The 19,573-nt window shown below is 36.8% G+C and overlaps 2 protein-coding genes across 6 annotated transcripts; one reads left to right on the top strand and one right to left on the bottom strand.

The window, feature by feature from the left end:
• Window positions 1-215: 215 nt before the first annotated feature.
• si:ch211-230g15.5 (polyhomeotic-like protein 3) lies at window positions 216-14,341 on the bottom strand. Of its 5 annotated transcripts, none has more exons than XM_048174239.1 (14): window positions 14,151-14,341; window positions 11,466-11,655; window positions 9,755-9,844; window positions 9,502-9,651; window positions 8,812-8,928; window positions 7,838-8,087; window positions 6,469-7,304; window positions 5,533-5,692; window positions 5,006-5,259; window positions 4,522-4,660; window positions 3,876-3,990; window positions 2,880-2,976; window positions 2,536-2,806; window positions 216-1,279 (listed from the first exon to the last, which is right to left on the bottom strand). In XM_048174239.1, exons 2-14 carry the CDS (start codon window positions 11,640-11,642, stop codon window positions 1,119-1,121), a joined length of 2,817 nt encoding a protein of 938 aa, XP_048030196.1. In that variant the 5' UTR covers window positions 11,643-11,655; window positions 14,151-14,341; the 3' UTR covers window positions 216-1,118. The 5 variants fall into 5 exon arrangements, with proteins under 5 accessions (XP_048030196.1, XP_048030194.1, XP_048030195.1 ...); XM_048174237.1 differs by having other exon boundaries at window positions 11,466-11,669; window positions 14,151-14,340; XM_048174238.1 differs by lacking the exon at window positions 14,151-14,341 and adding an exon at window positions 13,579-14,113 and having other exon boundaries at window positions 11,466-11,669.
• Window positions 14,342-14,749: 408 nt separating this feature from the next.
• Window positions 14,750-17,754, top strand: zgc:194621 (uncharacterized protein LOC795037 homolog). Its single transcript, XM_048174247.1, has 5 exons — window positions 14,750-15,546; window positions 15,692-15,750; window positions 16,945-17,028; window positions 17,513-17,586; window positions 17,679-17,754. The coding sequence occupies exons 1-5, from the start codon at window positions 15,230-15,232 to the stop codon at window positions 17,694-17,696; spliced, it is 552 nt and encodes a 183-aa protein (XP_048030204.1). The 5' UTR covers window positions 14,750-15,229; the 3' UTR covers window positions 17,697-17,754.
• The last annotated feature ends 1,819 nt before the right edge of the window (window positions 17,755-19,573 follow it).

Here is a 19,573-nt window from a genome sequence, read left to right as displayed (position 1 = left end):
CTGTCATTTATAATCAATTTAATGTGCCTTTGCTGAATAAAAGTATTAATTTACTACAAATAAATAAATAAATCTTACTGGCCCCAAACTTTTGAACGGTAGTGTACATATCAAGGTAACACACAAAGTTGTTTAAGCCACATTGCCACCTGCAAAAGCACAAAAAGAGGTATAAAATATATATAAAAAAGGTATAATAAATGAGCAATTCAAGGTTTCATAACAAAATGTAGTTGGTTTAATTAAATAATCAAAAGTGGCACAAGAAAGGTAATGTAACAATGAGAAACAACACTTGATGACACAATCTAGTACATAGTTTGCCTCAGCAAAATGCCTACAGTAGTTTCATAAGGTCTCATAAAAAAGGCACCTTTTCACTGCCTTGATTGAAAACGATTGCCTTTGGGTACCTTCTTCTTGTCTTAATCTTTGACAGTTTGTCTGATTTACACAGTACCACTGCGGATATTTCACAAAATGTCATTTATGTCAGTATCTCAAACGTCCTTTAAAAATGTTTATAAACTTGAAATGATTCGCATTTGTACTTTCTAGAGCCTTAGAAGACAAATATATTAAATATTACAAATCCTTCACAAAACATTTTTTTTTTTAAATTTATACACACAGAACACTGCATTGTTATACATGTATACATGGTATGGAATACGATAGGAAAATATATACAATGGGACATGCACACAATAACAGCACTTCCGTCCTTGTCGAACCTCTCTGCGCTGACACAGGAAGTGATCTCCTTTGTTCTCAGTCAAAAATATAAAATCATTGACCCTGATCATGATTACCCATACAAAAAAAAAAGGAGATGCTAACAGTTCCCTCCTACTGTGATTAAATATACATCCTGTAAAACGCTCACAGACTGAGACCATTATATTGCTACCATGCTTTCAGACAGAGGCTAAGTTTACAAGAACTGTAAGATTTTGCTAGTTTAGTTCAAGCAAATACATGTAAGCTTTCTCATAACAATGAAATTATCGCATAAATCTCTGAAGATTAAAGTGCACAAAATGGCTCTATTCTATTGGCAAGTGCTCTTATGGTCCACAAGGATATACCTAGCTTCTTTTGTCTCTGTTTCATTCTCTTTATCTTCCTCCTTCTTTTAGGGAGTTGATGCGGGCGCATATTTTGAGAGCAGGGCCGAGTTTGACATTCAAGGCGCTCATCAGATGGTCTTCGGTCAGCAGAAGCAAGGCCTGCCCGTCTATCTCTTGGGCTCTGAAAGATTCTGCAATGTCTTGACACCCTGAGACAATTTAGGTGGGGTAAAAACAGTAGTGTTAAACGTTTCATTCCATATATATATATATATATATATAAAATAGCTAAAAAGATAAATATATAGATAGACAGACAGACAGACAAATAGATAGAAAGATAGTTCAGACATGTTCTAATTTGTTACACTGTTAATTTAAGTTTAAGTTATGTTATAATATTTGATAATATTTTCTTCTATTATACAGATGTTTTTATTATTGTTTTATGTATGCTTTGGCAATATTGTATGATTTACAGTCATGCCAATAAAGTAATTTTGAATTGAATTGAATTGAATTGAATTGAATAGATAGATAGATAGACAGACACAGACAGACAGACAGATACAGAAAGATAGACAGACAGACAGATAGATAAATAAATATATAGACAAACAGACAGACAGTCAGACAGACAGACAGATAGACACAGACAGATAGATAGACAGACAGACAGATACAGAAAGACATACAGACAGACAGACAGACAGATAAATAAATATATAGACAAACAGACAGTCAGACAGACAGATACAGAAAGACAGACAGATAAATAAATATATAGACAAACAGACACAGACAGACAGATAGACAGACAGATACAGAAAGATAGACAGAAAGACCGACAGACACAGAAAGACAGACAGATAAATAAATATATAAACAAACAGTCAGACAGACAGACAGACAGACAGACAAATAGACACAGACAGACAGATAGACAGACAGATACAGAAAGATAGACAGAAAGACCGACAGACACAGACAGACAGACAGATACAGAAAGACAGATAAATAAATATATAGACAGACAGACAGACAGTCAGACAGACAGACAAATAGACACAGACAGACAGATACAGAAAGATAGACAGAAAGACCGACAGACACAGACAGACAGATACAGAAAGACAGATAAATAAATATAGACAAACAGACAGACAGACAGACAGACAGACAAATAGACACAGATAGACAGACAGATACAGAAAGATAGACAGAAAGACCGACAGACACAGACAGACAGACAGACAGATACAGAAAGACAGACAGATAAATAAATATATAGACAGACAGACAGTCAGACAGACAGACAAAATAGATAAAGAGATAGATAAATATATAGACAGATACAGACAGACAGACAGACAGATACAGAAAGATAGACAGATAGACAGATAGACAGATAGATAGATAGATAGATAGATAGATAGATGTGGCACTTCACATTGTTACTTTTTACCTGGTAAATTGGATATAAAGCTTGACACTTGATCCACCGACCACTGTGCTGGTTTTGGGTAGGGGGAGACATCGGTGGGAGACACAGGGTCTATGGGTGAGGTGGGAGCACTTCTCGTCTCCTGCACTGTTTGTCTGACTCTGATTTCTCGCTCTCGTTCCTGTTCCGTGTGTCTGCGGAGCCTGGTCTTCATCGGAGCGACCGTCCCATCTTCCCCCTCTTGTGGTGGCTGTTGAAGGATTCTCCACTGCTCTGTGGTCCCATGTTTGGCCTAGGCAGTAGATGAGTTTAGTAATGCACACAGATCACAAACATGCACATTGTTTTACAGGCCTCGGACAAACCTGGTGGAAATTTTCCTCGGCGCCATTGAGCTCAGATCGATGGCCCCCCTCGCTCACACAGCGTCTGAGCGCACGGAAACGTTTGGTGTAACTGAACCTGCAAAAAGAAAGAGGAGGTAAACAAAGGTTGTCTTTAAAGTCAACCCAACACACTGACCAAAATCAGCCTTGCAGCTCATAATGTGTGTCAAGGGTTGATGTTTATCACAAACCATGACCACATCCTGTCACCGTGTGTATGTGTAAGTGTGTGAGAGTTTTTTAGGACAGTTATAGTTACTAGCTTTGAGTGCATGACTCGCTATTCAAACATACAGGTACAGTGACCCTAAAAAGTATATGAACACTGTTGTATACTTAAAAATTTATGAAAATCATTGCATTAGATACAATATATAAAACAAGCAGCAAACAAATGATGCAGCTATTCTCTGCACTAACTTCACTTAGTCATTTTGCAATGACCAGGTGGTGTGAGGTATGAAGTCAGTTCCTCAAGTTCACACAGGTGTCCTAGCACAGTAACCGCAATTGTAGTTCACCGCATTAACTATGAGCATTTTCCACTACCATTTGACAACCAGAACATTTAAACTGTGTTTAATATACAAACTGTATTTTTGTGTTGTTTGTTATATAATGCAATGCTATTCATGCACTTTTAGGTGTGTTTAAACACTTTTTGCGGCCACTGTAAATATGCTTATTAATTTGTTAAGCTTCAGTGGAAATACCCTTTTCAACACCACAGAAAATATCAGTTTGAGTCAATTAGTCATGCACACCTCTTGTTATTCTTGAAGTGAACTCTTGATACATGCAGGAAATCATGCTCAGACCCTTCCAGTTGTGGTTTCTACCAGTGCAATGATGTTGATGGAGTAGTTGTATGTGCACAGAATACAAGTTAGGCACCCATTCATTATTGTGCCAGTCATACTAACAGGTTGTTTATTTTACTCTGTCAACGCGGTATATGACGTAAGGGAGGTGTACCTCTTGGCACAGGATTTGGAGCAGAAGCGCTTGGAGCGTGGGAATGTTTGGGCGGTCCCTTTCCTCTTGCAAAACTGGCACTGCAGAACAAGCTTGTGGGCCCGTCCGACACCATCTACAGTGAGAAATACAATGGAGAAAAACATATTTTATATTTAAACAAAATATTATTTTGTTGTCATTTTTCCAGTTCAAAACATTGTATGCTACTATGCTAAAGCTAATGCTGCAATATTCTGATCCAAAATCTTAGCTGTGTCCTAAATGGCATACTATACTCCATGCACTAATACTATGCACTATGTACTCAACTGTAGGAATTGTATAAGGCTATTTTGACATTCAACATCAGTCTAACAGCAATCCCCTCCGCTACTTAAGTAAAGCTTCAAGTACATGAAGTGAAAAACCTTCCACACTTTGTTGTATGGGTTAAATAGTGGAACAAATAGTGTTTTTTTAGTCCGTTACAGTATTGTATGAAAGATCTGGAACAGGCCAATGGTGTCTTGCATCATGCATGTGGTATGTTTTGATGGCTTTGCTAATTTTACAGTGTGGCAGTTGTTTAGATAAAGACTACATGGTAATTTTGTAATAAAATATGTTGCAATAAGCCTGAAAAAGAAGAAGAAGTTTTACTTACTGTTTGTAACCACATCCTCATCATCTGAGTCTGTGGAGTCCTCTGGAGGTTCTGAACTAGAAGGGATGAGTTCTGCTTCCCTCACCCCATTCACCCCAGACTCCCGGACAGGACCCACCATCAGAGATGACCTGCTTACCTGTGGGTTTCGGAAGAAAACATTATTAGAAATATTGTGAAATATTATTACTATTTAAAATGTAATTTATTCCTGTGATAACAAAGCTTAATTTTCTGCATCCATTACACCAGTCTTCAGTCAGTGTCACATGATCCTTCAGAAATCATTCTCAAATGCTGATTTGGTGCTCAAGAAACATTTCTTATTATTGTTATCAATGTTTAAAACAGTTGTGCTGCTTAAAAGTTTTGCATGATACATATTTCCAGGATTCTTTGATGAATAGAAAGTTCAGAAGAACAACATTCATATCTAGTACAAAGATATGTTATTCAGGCAGTGGTTGATAGATGTTTAGTTTACCGGGAATGGCTCCAGTCCCTCCTGTATGATAAATCCTTCCACCAGGTGTGTTAGAACCAAAGGTTTGGCTGCTGCTGATGGTTGCTGGACTTCTGTGGTTATCGTTTGACTGACGGTGGGAGGCTGAACCGGTTGTTTCGCATTCAGGAAAGTGAGAATCTCTGGAGAAAAGCTGCTGAGCACAGGGGGCACATCTAACGGCTGAGTGATGGAGGACTGGATGGGTGACATGTCAGAGGAGAGGCTGGAGATTGCTAGAAAAATGAAGACAGTTATGATATTACCAACAGTGTCTATTGACACTTCTTCATATCTCAGGACACTTTATGGAGTTCTCAGGTATATATTAAGGTATCGACTTTCTGTGAGACATGTGAGACAATTAGTATATTTCTCAGGAGAAACATCTGAAAAGTATTAGAATTGAGCAAAAATCTTCATTTAGTCTGACTGTTGTCTAGTAGAAATGTTAAAATTACTAGAGAATATTTGTGATATTTCTTTTATATAGATAAGTGACTGTGTACCTGAGTGATTGTCTGACTGAGTGGATGTTTCCTCACACTGGTCGTCTTTCTCAGCTGGCCATGGTGCGACTGAAGGCGACTGTGTCTCATTCTTCTGTGGCGTCTTCATTTGGCTGTCAGTCCTTGAATCCTCTGTGCAGACTGTCATCTTATTCAAGACCTGAAATGCAGAGATTTCAAAATATGTTTATTAAAAGCATTACTGTGGTATCATCATTGATATACTATTACAGTTTTTTTAATATTTCGAATTCATTTTTATACTTTTTTTATTTTAATTTTAGTCATTTTTTGTCTATATAGTTTTTATTCATTTTTAGTTTTATTTTAGTACATCAAGTTAAACTAAATGTAACTAGCTGAAATAATTTTTTTTAACTTTGTTAACTTTAGCTAGTGTGTAATGTTGCTGTTTGAGCATAAACAACATCTGCAAAGTTACGATGCCTAAAGTTCAATGCAAAGGGAGAGATTTTCTTTTAAAGAATTTGCTGTTTAAGGAATACAACAATTGGCTGGTAGGGACTACAACAAGCTTCTTCTAACCCTAAAATTTACATAAACCCTGCCCCAGAGAACATGCAACAAAGGGGGCGAGGCCATGTTGGGCTGCTTTAGAGAAGAGGAAGAGTTGTTGTAGTAGAGTGTTGTTGCCATACCGTCATGTTAGACCGATATATCAGCCTTGAGTATTAATCAGACCATATTTGGGATTTTGAGATTATGAGCATTGATGAATAACTGCCTGATTATCAAGTGTTTACCCTTATCTCATTTCCAATTTTGAGCAAATTTTGAGTAAAATATTTGTCTATGCATCATTTGCCATTATAAAATTGTCTTTTAGCAATATACGGCTATCTTGTTCTCTATATATCATATCAGCAACTGAATAACCCATATGTTTGAGTGATCATGCATTGTGCTTTTCCAAACCTTCTCCGAAGTTTCACTTGACGGCTGATCTACGGCAACAGCCAGGGCGATTTTCTTTTGGGGTGCTGGACATTTCAGATCTTGAGGAGTCTGGTCTGGTACATCTTCCTCTTTCTGCTCTTCCTTTCTGTCTTTTGTGTCTTTTGATGTCTCAGTCGTTTGCGTGGGGCTCTGTGAGGTCAAAGGGGATTGTGGCGGCGCGAGAATGCTGCTGGTGGATACCAGGGGCAGCACTGGAGATGGAGGGGACGCCCTTTGAGGAGATGCCAGCGGAGGGGTGGTGATGAGAGGTGTGGCTGCTGTGGTTTGTCTGGAGGGCGACAACTGCACCAGCTGTGGGCATGGGTTTGGAGTCCGTAGCGGTTGGGCAGGGCACTCTGGTTTAGCGAGCACAGGTGAGACGAGCGGCTTTGATTGGATGAGATCGTGGGGCGGAGACACAGTGGCTGTCTTTGATTGGCCGTTGGTGCACTGGGCCGATGCAGAGGACAACGCGATCCTCAACAGCTGTTTTGTAGCCAGTAAGGACCCACCGGGTGATGAAGACCTCAAGGGCAAAGTCAGGGTAGGGGGTGTGAGGTGAGATCTTGCAGGGGAAGGGACTGTGATGGGCACTGAAGCGCTCTGTACCGACACGCTTTGGGATGGCTGGGTGGATGGGCAGCGCTTTAACTCTGGAAGAGGCTTCTTTGGTGTGGCGGGGGGAGAGTTGGGGGGTGTATGCCTCTGATTGAAGGGGTGCTGGGGGATGCTGATCTGGCTGTGGGGCCTCTTGAGACCGCTGCTGTTCAGTTTCTGTTTTGCTAAGGCATGGGCCTGTGCAGGTGCGTACAGGGCTGGAGACACAAGAAAAAAACAAGGAAAAGTTCAGGAAAAATTCACAATTCAGCTTTTATTCTAACATATCTTTTAAACATGGGCTTTTATTCCAACATATTTCAAAAATAGGTCTCTTATTCTCACCAAGGCTGCATTTATTTGATCAGAAATACAGTAATAACAGTAATATTGTGAAATATTATTATAATTTTTCTATTTTAATATATTTATATAAAATGCAATTTATTCCTGTCATGTTACATGATCCTTCACAAATTATTCAAATTTGCACAAGAAACTTATTATCTTATTATCAATGTTAAAAACAGTTGAGCTGCTAATTTTTTTTCAGGATTCTTTGATGAATAAAAAAGTTCAGAAGAAGAAGTCTTTTGTAACTTTATAAATGTCACTTTTGATAAATTTAATGTGTCTTTGCTGAATAAAAGTGTTCATTAAAAAATATTACTGACTTTTAAACAAGTCAAATGTGATTCAAATATTTGCAATATGGAGAGAGAGAGAGAGAGATACGCATGTGGCTGCTTACATGGAGGTGGAACTGTAAGATGGCGAACAGGTGTAGCTTTCGTTTGAGCTGTTTGAGATGTTGGGCTTTCTGTCTTAGTAGCTCCCTCTTTCCCTGGAGTATTCGCTGGCTGGCTGGGTCTCAGATGGAAGGTCTGTAATCTTGGGCATGAAAGTGGAGGGGGTTGGCTTGATGTTGTAGCTTTCAGTGGTAAGTTCGGAGGGATGGTAAGGGTGCCAGGTGGAGGTGGACGGAGAGTCAGACTCTGGAGCTGAAGAACAGAACAGAACAGAATGAGAGAGATATTGATGCCATAAAATGCCAGAAACACCACATGTAACATAAGCTAGATGAACAAAGACTTAAAAAATATATATATATTTTTTGTCTATTGCTTTTGTGGTTATATGTTACATTACATTTACATAGAAAAAAAGGTATAGTTCACCTACAAATGAAAAATTTGTCATTTACTCACTCTCATGTCGCTCCAAACCTTTCTTCAGTGTAAGGATATATTTAGCAGAATGTCTGAGTTGCACTTTCCATATTTTCAAAAATGACAAAAAAAAAGCGAAATAAATGATAATATTCTTACAGTCTTCAGAAGTCATATGAACATTTTGTATAAAAAAAAACAACCAAAATCATTGACGTCAAACATGAAACGCTATATGAAATGACACATTAATGTGCCATTTTTAATGTCAATAAAGTGAATGAAATTTGAGAGCTGTTGCGAAGGGGGATGATTTTCAAAAAAATAATAATCACAACATTTTTTGGACCTTTACAACATCAGTCCCCATTTGTTTTCAAAGTACAGTATAAAACTTTTCAGAGATTCTCCTAAATTTTCTTTTTGTGTTGCATGGAAGAAAGTAAGTTCAAGGTGAGGGTAAGTAAATGACAACATTTCGTTTTTGAGTGAACTATCCCTTTAAATTTAGAGGAACAGATGCCTCTATCACATGACCATACATAATCGAGCTCACCTGTGTGGAGGGAAATCGAGGTGAGGAAGAGGAAGGGGTGGAGGAAGAGGAGGAGGAGGAGAAGGAGGAGGAGGAGAGGGCAGGTACATCAGGCCGCACAGCAGACGTTAGAATCAACTGCCAGATGGCAAGGCCAGATAAAGTGAGAAATGAAAGAGAGAAAGAGAGGAGGTAAAAAAGATAAAGAAAAAGTCCCAGTGGTGCAAAATAGAAGGCTGTTATTTCCTGCCTGTTGTGCTTTTGCTATGTAGGTGTGATGGTGAACTTCACAGCACAGTGAAAAGCTTTTGATGTGGTCGAGTAAAATCTGTCCTCATCAGAGACATGCAAGCATGCATTGAGTGCAGACCTCTAGACACTAACCCTTCATTTGTTCAAGCCAATATACCAGCTGGTCACAATAGACCATGAGCTGAAAAGAAATACAACCTGTAGACAGCAATTATGTGTGCACAGCACATATACGCTCCACTCAGATGCAGATATAAGCAATCATTTCAATATTAACATGGATTGTGCATTGGGCCCCAGAACAAATGTTTAGATCAGCATTCACTAAGAGTTGAGAAACGGTCTCAAAGTTTCCATCTGAGTGTGAAAGGGGGCATGGCGTCTGGGTAAAACTATTATGTGTAAAGTGCATGTGACGATCTGAAGTTTGAAAAAGCTGCAGGACATGTGCTGTATTACCATCTGGGCCCTCAGGAGCATCTGAGCTTGACTCGTATTCGGGCTCTTCCCCAGAAGCAGAGCTTGAGGGGAAATCTTCCGGGCGGCCGTAGCAGCGATCGGATTCTGATTTCCTCTTACAAGGGGTGTTGATCCAGCAGGCAGAGAAACCTGATGGTCAAGAAATTGATCAAATCAGTGGAGGCCCCAAAAGAGTAGCTGACAACACCAATAAAATGAGCATTATTTCTTGAGCAGGTTGTTGCACACACACCGTTTTTGGGGTCTGCTGCGAAGATGAAGCTTGGTTGACTCTCTCACTAGGTGAAAACGAAGGTGCTAGACGGTCCCCAGACAGATTGACCTGCAGGAAGAGATAGAAGTTTTACGGTTAAAGAAGAAAGTGGTTGATTTTATTGTAGAAAGATTAAAAAGAATAGTATTCTAAAATTAAATGATATTAAATGATATTATATTAATGCTGTCAAATCGATTAATCGCGATTAATCGCATCTAGCATAAAAAGTTTGTAAATATATATACATGTATACACACACACACACACACACACACACACACACACACACACACACACACACGATATATGTACAAATTTTTGTTAGATGCAATTAATCGCGATTAATCGATTTGACAGCACTAAATTATATTAAATTATATTTAGTGTTGTCAAATCGATTAATCGCGATGAATCGCATCTAGCATAAAAAGTTTGTAAATATATATACATGTATACACACACATATGATATATTTACAAATTTTTGTTAGATGCAATTAATCGCGATTAATCGATTTGACAGCACTAAATTATATTATATTTAGTGTTGTCAAATCGATTAATCGTGATTAATCACATTTAATATAAAAGTTTGTAAATCTATATATGTGTGTTTATTATGTATGTATACACAAATATATATATTTACAAATTTTGTTAGATGCAATTAATGTTAATTAATCAATTTGACAGCACTAATATTATATTATATCATATTAGTTACTATACTATACTCTATATTTCTGGTAATTTCTAGTTTCTCATGAGAATGTAGATTATTACTACTTTTTTAGGGCTGTCAGTTGATTAAAACAATAATCATGTTCTCTGCATTAACATGAATTAACTGAATTGTTCCTGTGAACATATACATTTCCTTTCCAAATGTGGATTCTGAATAATAAATCAAATATATTTCCTCACCAACCTACGGCAGTCCAGTGCTTGACATCTCATTAACAGTGTTTTTCACATACTGATCATATTTCAAACCTGAGTTTCAATTTAACAATGAATTTGACTGATAAAAAGAATGCTTTGTGTACATTGGTGCTCTTATTCCAGTCTTTTACTATAGTTCCATGAATGCCTTAATTTTTTTTAATGATGCTAAACTTAATCAGTAGCTTGCCTTGTTGACAGATAATAAAATTAAGAATTTTAGCATAAACATGTACTTTACATATAGTGAAATAATTGTCAATAAAGAAAATACAGAATAGTGATTAAAACATTTAATAGATATATTCATCAGGTGTCAAATTGCGGTGAGCACAGACACCCTGTGGTAAAATAATCTTGTTTACAAGCCACTGTTTTCTCAGATCTGTTTGATTGGGTTGGATTAAAACATCATGTCCCACTGAGTTGGGAAAATTCTGTACACAGTAATGATCAGTATCTCTTCTCCTGTCTCTGAAAATGTTTGGATTTTCAAATATTCTTGCAGACACTCATTTTAAGTGAGTGAATGTTTATTATTATATATCAAAAGCATTTATAATCAAATGCATTCATATTAATTGAATATTTTTTCCTCTTGTGTAGCTGCAAAAGTTGTCAGCACTGTTTTCAATTTGCTATTTATTTATATTTAAGTATAAATACACAATTGTAACTCACACAATTGCTAAAAAATTTCATGTGAGAAATGATACCAAAATTGAACATGGTTTGAACAAACAGACCTGCACCACTTTTCTGTTGGTGGGGGTGGGTTGATTGTGGAAGGTGGTTACAGTTGTGAGTGCAGGGGGAGTTTTCGGGGTGCCATTGGCCTGATGGGAAGGGTTCACCGTTGTGGTGGTCGTGGTGTTGACTGTGCTCTTTGCAGGTTCTGCTTTAGTTTGGGGCTCCTTGTCCATTTTTCCACAGAATCTGGACACAAGAAGCTGAAATAAAGTTGATCGTAATTATATGTCAAAATATCAACCTTGAAGTCAATTGTCCATTTGTAAAAATCCACTTCCCAGTGCATACATTTCCTAGAAAAGTACATCAACCACAGGCAGGACATTTATCTAGAGACTCAAGCTTTAAACATGCAAATTTCCAACAGTTTTCTTGTATTTGCTTACAGGGCCTGTCTTGTGACCTGTGTGAGGTGAGCCTTAAGTCAACCAAACTCTGTTTATGCACAAGAAAGAAGGGTAGCACATGACTTATGTGGAAACTTGTAGAGAGGTCTACTGAATATCACTAATCAGTCAACAGAGAGAGGGCAGGTGAAACAGTGATCAATTATAATTGTGTTTTAATAAGTACATCTGCATGCATAACGCTGCATAATAAAATAAAAATGTTCATACATATACATAAATTATACCACCATGCACATGATTATACAAGGAAAGAAAGGATTTATGAATAGGTATTCATGGTCCTCCCTTTTCTAATTATAACTTTTCTGTGTGTTAAAGAAATGAGCTAAATAATTAATAATAATGCAGCACATATATTAAGATTAGATTTGTTTTATGTGGATTAATTAATATGTTGAGTCTGTTGATTCAGTACACCAAGTTGCATATGAGTGAAAATGTTGCACTGTTTAATTTCTATCAGGAAATAATGCTCCGATCAGACACAGTACAATTAGTGGAACATTTTAGTTTAACCAAATGAATAGTAGAATTATAATAGATTCTATATGTTCTATTGTATGCTACACATGTGCAGTATGGTAGAACTGAAAATCATATTAAATATAAGCAGTTTCAGGATTCAACAGACAGTCAGAAACACTGTCAAAACTGTGAGTTTAAAATGCTGAGTATCTGCAGAAATAAATGCTGAAACTGAATAACACAGTATGGAATCTCTAACATCTGATCATTATAGCTGCTGAAAGTAGCCTACGCTGTAAAAACATCACTTTAACTGAAAAATAATGTAAAAGTGTTACAGCAAAAAACATAATTGGTTAACTCAACTGTAAGTTACCTTTTAAACTATGATTAAAATATATAATAGTTTGAAAGATGATAAATGAAAATTTAGAAGGAATTATCTTATAATTTATAGAGAAAATTTAGATTTAACAAAACAAAATGTATCTTTTAACAGTAAAATAATGTTAAAATTGCATTTTTAATGTGTGAAATGTACAATTATCACCTTGCAATTTAAAGGGGAAACAGCATCTACATGCAAAAACCATCACATTTATTAAAAAAGTTAATTTTATTTTCGTTATCAGTTATGTAGGTGTTTTATTCTTTTTTAATTGTATTATTTTAGTGCCATTTAATGGTGTTTTGTGGGTAAGTGTGCTGTCTTTCTGTTACTAGTGGCCACATATGCTTGATAATAGTTCACATATGTTGTATAGTATTAACAGTAAATCATTTAATAATATGTAGGCCTACAGTTAGGAAGAGAAAAATATACAATCACCAAAACATCTCCCGTAATTCTTGTAATATAATCACTGTATTTTTACGGTAAAGTTCTGGAAAACACAGCTGCCAGTTTTTGTTATTACTATTTTACCCTAAATTTGACCCCAAAATATACAGTGTATTATTATTATTATTATAACTCATACCAGGCCGCAGCCGAACAAAAATTAAGCATCTGAGCATTTCTGCCTAAAAACAAGACAAATCTGCTACATTAATAATGTGAAATCGCGCCATGCCTGCGCCGTGAAGACGAATAATGCGCTGCCTTTGTTTCATACGAGCCATAGAAATAAAAAAAATCCCGAGAGCAAATGAAGCATAGTTATTGAACACCAAGGTTTTAACCCACTGTCCGTGCAATAACTGTGAAACCCGAACGACATTAATGGACACATACCAGGAAGCGCCGCGCGCACAGGTGCCAGAATGCCACGCGTGTTTTCAATGTTTATGCGCGAGCCGCAGTCATTTGTGAATAAACACCCACGGTGATTCCCAAAAACCATAACATTTCGACGGCCTATAACGCAGCGGCTGAAATCGCAATAAAAACAAATGCATATGTCCAACAAAAAGCCCTCTGAAGACGACAGCGTCGATGCATTTGCGTCTAATGTTCATTCCGCGGGTCATTATTTTGGTCATATATTGAAAATGGGCGTGTGTTCGTGCAGTGACAGCTAGAGCCCCCTCTGTACGTCCCTGAAGACCTGCACTTCCCTAAATGATGGCGCGGCGTGATAGCCTATATATAAAAGCAGCCTCCTTTTATCGAGCACACGAAATGCACACGGCTACAAATCACCGTAACTTGCTGCGCATCGAAATACACAAAATGAAAGTCAAAGGGAAAATGATGATGCTCCGTGCGCGAGCGTGCGCTCCTCCCTTCCAACACAGCCGGTAGCAGACCTTTCCTAAACATCCATCTTTTTAAGCGTGATTAATGATCGTTCAAGGTAATCCTACCTGTCCGAAGTCAACGGGGTAGTTCTCCCATCACACACTGACCGTTTTCAGCGACTGCTACAATCCCGTCATGTCCTAATGCGTCAAAGTAAAAGTAGAGACCGATAGAAATTCACCAGGGCGGTGAATGTTACAGCACCGCTTACAGTGTAGGAGGACCGTACACGCTTCTGTCTGAGAAAAATATATGAGGAAATGTACCTACACTTTGCAGCAGGCATTAAATGCCTTTGTCCGCATAACATAACCCAATTTTATTGCCTGCACGTGCATGTAGTCTAGCTGTATTGTCGCTAATAAAGCTTCTTGAATAAATAACTGAATCTGAGTAGCCTAAATGACCACAGCTCTTTTTAAAAATGTTTTTAACATAGATTATTGTATACAGCCATATATTTTAACTCTTAGTGACCCATTGATATCGATTAGGTCTAATAATTTTTTTCCATCCTTGATTTTATGGAAGCCATTAGTAGCCTATAGGTTAACTTTCCATATTTTGGCATAGTATTTTGTTTTTGAATTCTGTGACAAGGCCTGACTTTCAGGGTTGGAGATGTTTCAGTGTCAACAAAAAGTGGTGTTATTTATTTATTTATTTATTGAGAAGCCTTTGCGGGGAGGTTGAAATTTCGATGCCCTCTCCCAGCAAACATTGATCAGTCGGTAACATCTGACTGCCTGTAAAATACATAAAATAAATAGGCCTAAGAAATCATGTATATTTATCTCGTTATTATTATTATTATTAATTAGTAGCAGTAGGCTAGTTGTTGTATTAGCATTTGGTTACTATGCGGTTACTATGGGATAGCGTGAGGTCACCAGAGTTTCTTGCGCACTCAATGTAATCGGATCACACGCGGTTCTCCACTAAACTTAACACGCACGACTTTGATACTTTCTGTTATTTGAAGCTGATCCTTTTGAATGAAAATATATGTTTTTTTTCTCTTTCTGGCTGAAACCGGTGCGTTCAAGAGAAAGTTTCATCAATGGAATAAGGAAAATTGCAGATCTGTGAGAGACAGGTGAGAGAGGTTGATTGCCTCAATGTTAATCTAACACTGTAGCTAAATATGCCGGACACGAGACAATTAAAGCCGAAACCTGTTGCAACGAAACCTAAGCATCCGAACAAGAAAACCAGTACAGCCGAAACAACACCTGCAGTCAGAACCAGAGATGTCGGTGTCGGTTACCGCAAAAACAGGGCATCAAGCTGCCCAAGATGCACCCATGACACCGAATCCAAACCCAAAACAACGGAGAGAAGCACTAAAGCACAAAAGGCGAAACAGTCCGAGACTTTACCGAGGTCAAAACCTGCAACATGTGCGCCGAAGGAACAGCCAATGCCAAAATCACATTCGCATGCTCTTTATGAAATCCACAGGTAGGAGGAATGCAGTGCCAGTGGCCTCAGAAACATACGGTGGATCAGGTCTTAATCTAAGCATAAGCATTAAACTGTGTAGTTAATAGTTGCCTTAGTAATGTTGCCATGTTTTGTTCACTTTTTCTCACTTTTTTTGTGACAGTCAAAAAGCATTCACAGTATTTGCACCAAACCCAAAGAAAAGACAAGACATTCAGCAAAGTAGGTATACTGTTCTTCAACATCTCTGATTTCCTTTTTATTTCTCATTGAATGGGTGATTTTTTTTAAAAAAAATTGGGAAACCTTTTGAATCCCTCAGATGATTAAAAACAAATGTATAATTCCAGAATTATAGCATTCTTAACTGTCTTTAATTACTATTTCATAATTTTAAGGAGTGTTTCTTTTTCTTTTCTTTTCTTCCCTTACCCATACCTTTTACCTTCTCCTAAATAATAAAGTGTTAAAATTCAAGTAGCCTACAGTTAAGGAAAAAATTTAACTTTTCGGTTACACTTTATTTTAAGGTGTCTTTGTTACAGTGTAATTATACATTTAAGTACTGAGGAATATTAACTAACTACATGTACTTACTATAGGGGTAAGATTAGAGTTCGGTTTGGTTTAGGGTTAGTTGCATGTAACTATGCATAATTTACTGTTATTACTATAGTAATTACATGTAACATTTGTAACAATGACACTGTAAAATAAAGTGTTACCAAATTTTCCCTATTTTTTTTTAATCAATATTTCAATTCAGTTCGTATTTGTTTACAATTTCTCAACTTTGTATTAGGTGGTCTTAACTACTATGTACTTAGATTTAAATTAATAATTTGATACAATGCACTTATTGTGTACATACATGTTTTTTACATTGTACTTATATATTTAAAATATCTGCATGTAATTTCATCTGTAATTACATTTATAATTACAATGTTGACCCTTCCTTAACACCTTAACCCACTCTTAAACCTACCCATACCACCAAACTTGTCACTAACCTTACCCGTATCCCACCTCAATAGCAGCAAAAGTGTTTTGCAATACAATATGAACATAATATACATTGTACTTATTTTTTGATGTAGGTACATAGTAGTTAAGGCCACCTAACATAAAGTGGGACCTTTGTTTTGTTTTAAAAAATAACAAATAATATATGTCTCCAATGACCCCAGCATTTTAAAATAAAACGTTTCTATTTGATGTAGGCCAAATGTACTCTATTTTTAGTTACTTCGAAGTAACAAGAGCACAATCACCCCCTATATAGGCTATTATACTGAATGCATTTTATGTTTTTGTAGGTAACAAGGTGATATTTCCTGTTTTTTAAGTTTAAAAGGAAATCATAGAAGGTTAAGCTGTCGTCACTCACTGACTGAATGCGTGGCTGTTTAACAGAAGCAGAAGCAGAACTGGCAGCTCTGGAGGATCTGCGCTTGAGTCGGGCCATGGGTTACATTTCCATATCTCCTAGTACTGTGGGTGAGTCATTCAACCAACCATGACAGAAAACAAATATGAGAAGCCTACTGATGAGTCTGCTGGAAAGGATTCAAATAAAAAGAATGTGTTATCACCACTAGGGGGAGTTAAAGTGCCTTTTATGGACATCAGTGGTGATTTTACCAAAAGCTACTACTGTATATATATTGACGCAAGTTCCGTCGTTACCAACTGTCCATGTTAAACCGAACTTGCGACCATTGGCTAACGATGCTTTTGGCAAATGCACCCCTGGATAGGTCTTTGTAAAACCATTAATGATTATGGTAACTTACAAATACTACACATCACAGACGATCCCTTCATTAGCACATTTGACACAGCCAACTTGCCAGCTGTCGGAAACAGATAACCCGATCAACAGACATCTGTTTCTACACATGTCAATTAGCAAATATAATCAACATTTCCATTGAAAATAATAATTCTAAGTCTGGTTTAACCACGTCTACTATTTCCCCAGGTGGATGCTTAACTTTGGAAGAGGTCAGGGCAAAACAACAGCAAGAAATGCAAATCAAGAGAAGACAAAAGCAGGTATAAGACCAAAATTTTATCTAGTGAACAAAAACTTCTCCATATATAATAAGCACAATAATCTCATGAATGCTTTTTTTTCTCCTTTTCAGGTTAAAAATGTATTTTAGAAACTTCTTCAGTTGTTCAAGAATAAAGGTTAGAATACTGCCGATAACAGATGAACATCATTTAGTTTGCTTTTTAATTTTAAAAGTGCAGCTAATCTCCATGGACTTCCTGATGTGACCTTATGTTCTAAATGTGTATTATTCACAAAGTCTTTGTAAAATATACCTGAATGACTTTTAGATTTATGATGTTGTTTTGAAGTCAGGGTATTGTCGTTGATTATACAGTCAAACCAAAATTTATTCAGACACCTTGAACATTTCATTCATTAAAACAGTTTATTTACTATAGTTTAAAAAAATGGTAATAAAATATGACAAGATCTCAGGGGTTAAACCGTGTCAGAAAAAAAAATCCTCATTATGTCAGATAACACTTAAGCAAAACATGGTCAGGTCAAAGTGTCTGAATAATTTTTTGTTCCAAATTTTGATCAGTTTTACTGGTAGTCCGCAGTATGAATAATTTTTGGGTATAATATGCCACAGTTTACTTTATTTTACTATCCTCACTTACATAAATATATCAAAAAATATCAAAAACATCTGAATAATTTTTGGTTTGACTATAGGTGTGATTTAAATGCAATTACTCCCTAAAAGACAATATACTGACTATGTATATATTAAAATATTAAAATTACAGAATGTAGTGACTGTGTTTGTTATGCATGCAGACTACTAAAGTGTAAAATTATTTTTATTTCTTTTAATGTCTTAAGTGATAAAAACACATTGAGTTATTATAATTGCGCGGCACGATATAGTAATTCAGCTTAATTTGGTCTATTATTTCATGCAAGCGGTCCGCCTGGTGATCTGTTTTTCCTCTGTTCCTTAGCAACAAGGATTTTTCTCTCTTTGTTTTGTCCTCTGTGTATATTCTGGGAGCCGTCTGCTTTGAAGCTTCCAAAAATACGAACCATGCAGAGTCCTGTTGCCTGGCAAGTGGAGAGTGATAACATAATGAAAGGCAGACGATAGGTGAGGGCAAATAAATTAATAAAATAAATTATTAAATTCCCTGGTAAATCAATCTAGCCAATTTGAGTCTCAGTCCCTTCACAGTCAGTTACAGCAGAATACAGTTTTTCCACATATACTCTAAGGATACAGTAGGCCAGTATTGTTTAGCTATGTTGTTTTTTGGACACATTTAATAACTTGTGTTTGCACTGCACATCAATCAGAAACCATGATTGTACTGCTTTAAGATTCGGAAATATATTAAAAATGTTTCTCATGGATCTCTTTCTGGATAGGTTGAATTACACTTGTTTTGCCTCCAGGTTTGCCACTTTACCTATTGCTTTTCAGCCCTTTGCGACTTTCCAATTCACTCTCAAAATAGCAGAGAAACTGTTGTTGTTTATTCCAGTGCTTAAAAGGTTTCTCTGAGAGACTGGAAGTAATGAAAAGCAAAAGCCAAAGGCCTCAAAAGGACATTAAATTAGTCTCAGACTGAAGAAAAACAAAAACTAGCTTTCCTGGAAAACACGCACAGCGGCCAACTAGTGCTACAGACATTTTCGTAATGGTGACCCTTAAATGATTTACTTAAGGATCATATTTTTATGATGCTTATACATTCTTTGTTTTTAACACACGGTTGTACAAAAGTCTAACCACAAGGGTGTTTCCTCTGAATTGAGTAATCCAGGCATAGGTCAGGGTGTGAACTTACAACATGTTAGCAGCTAAACTATAGAAATGCAAACTTTGACGCAAATGAAAGTCAAATTAGAGCCATTTGCCTTATGCTAATGTCCACATGGAAAAGGACACAAAGAAGAAAGAGAATGCAAATGGATGTCTGGAGGAATCATTACACAAAATGTAAACAGAATGTAAAGAAATACTCATGCTCAAATACAGTA

The sequence above is a fragment of the Megalobrama amblycephala genome, linkage group LG22 (assembly GCF_018812025.1).
Source record: "Megalobrama amblycephala isolate DHTTF-2021 linkage group LG22, ASM1881202v1, whole genome shotgun sequence".
Taxonomy (NCBI): Eukaryota; Metazoa; Chordata; class Actinopteri; order Cypriniformes; family Xenocyprididae; genus Megalobrama; species Megalobrama amblycephala.
Note: the sequence above shows the minus strand (reverse complement) of the source record. Positions and strands in the feature narration are given on the sequence as shown.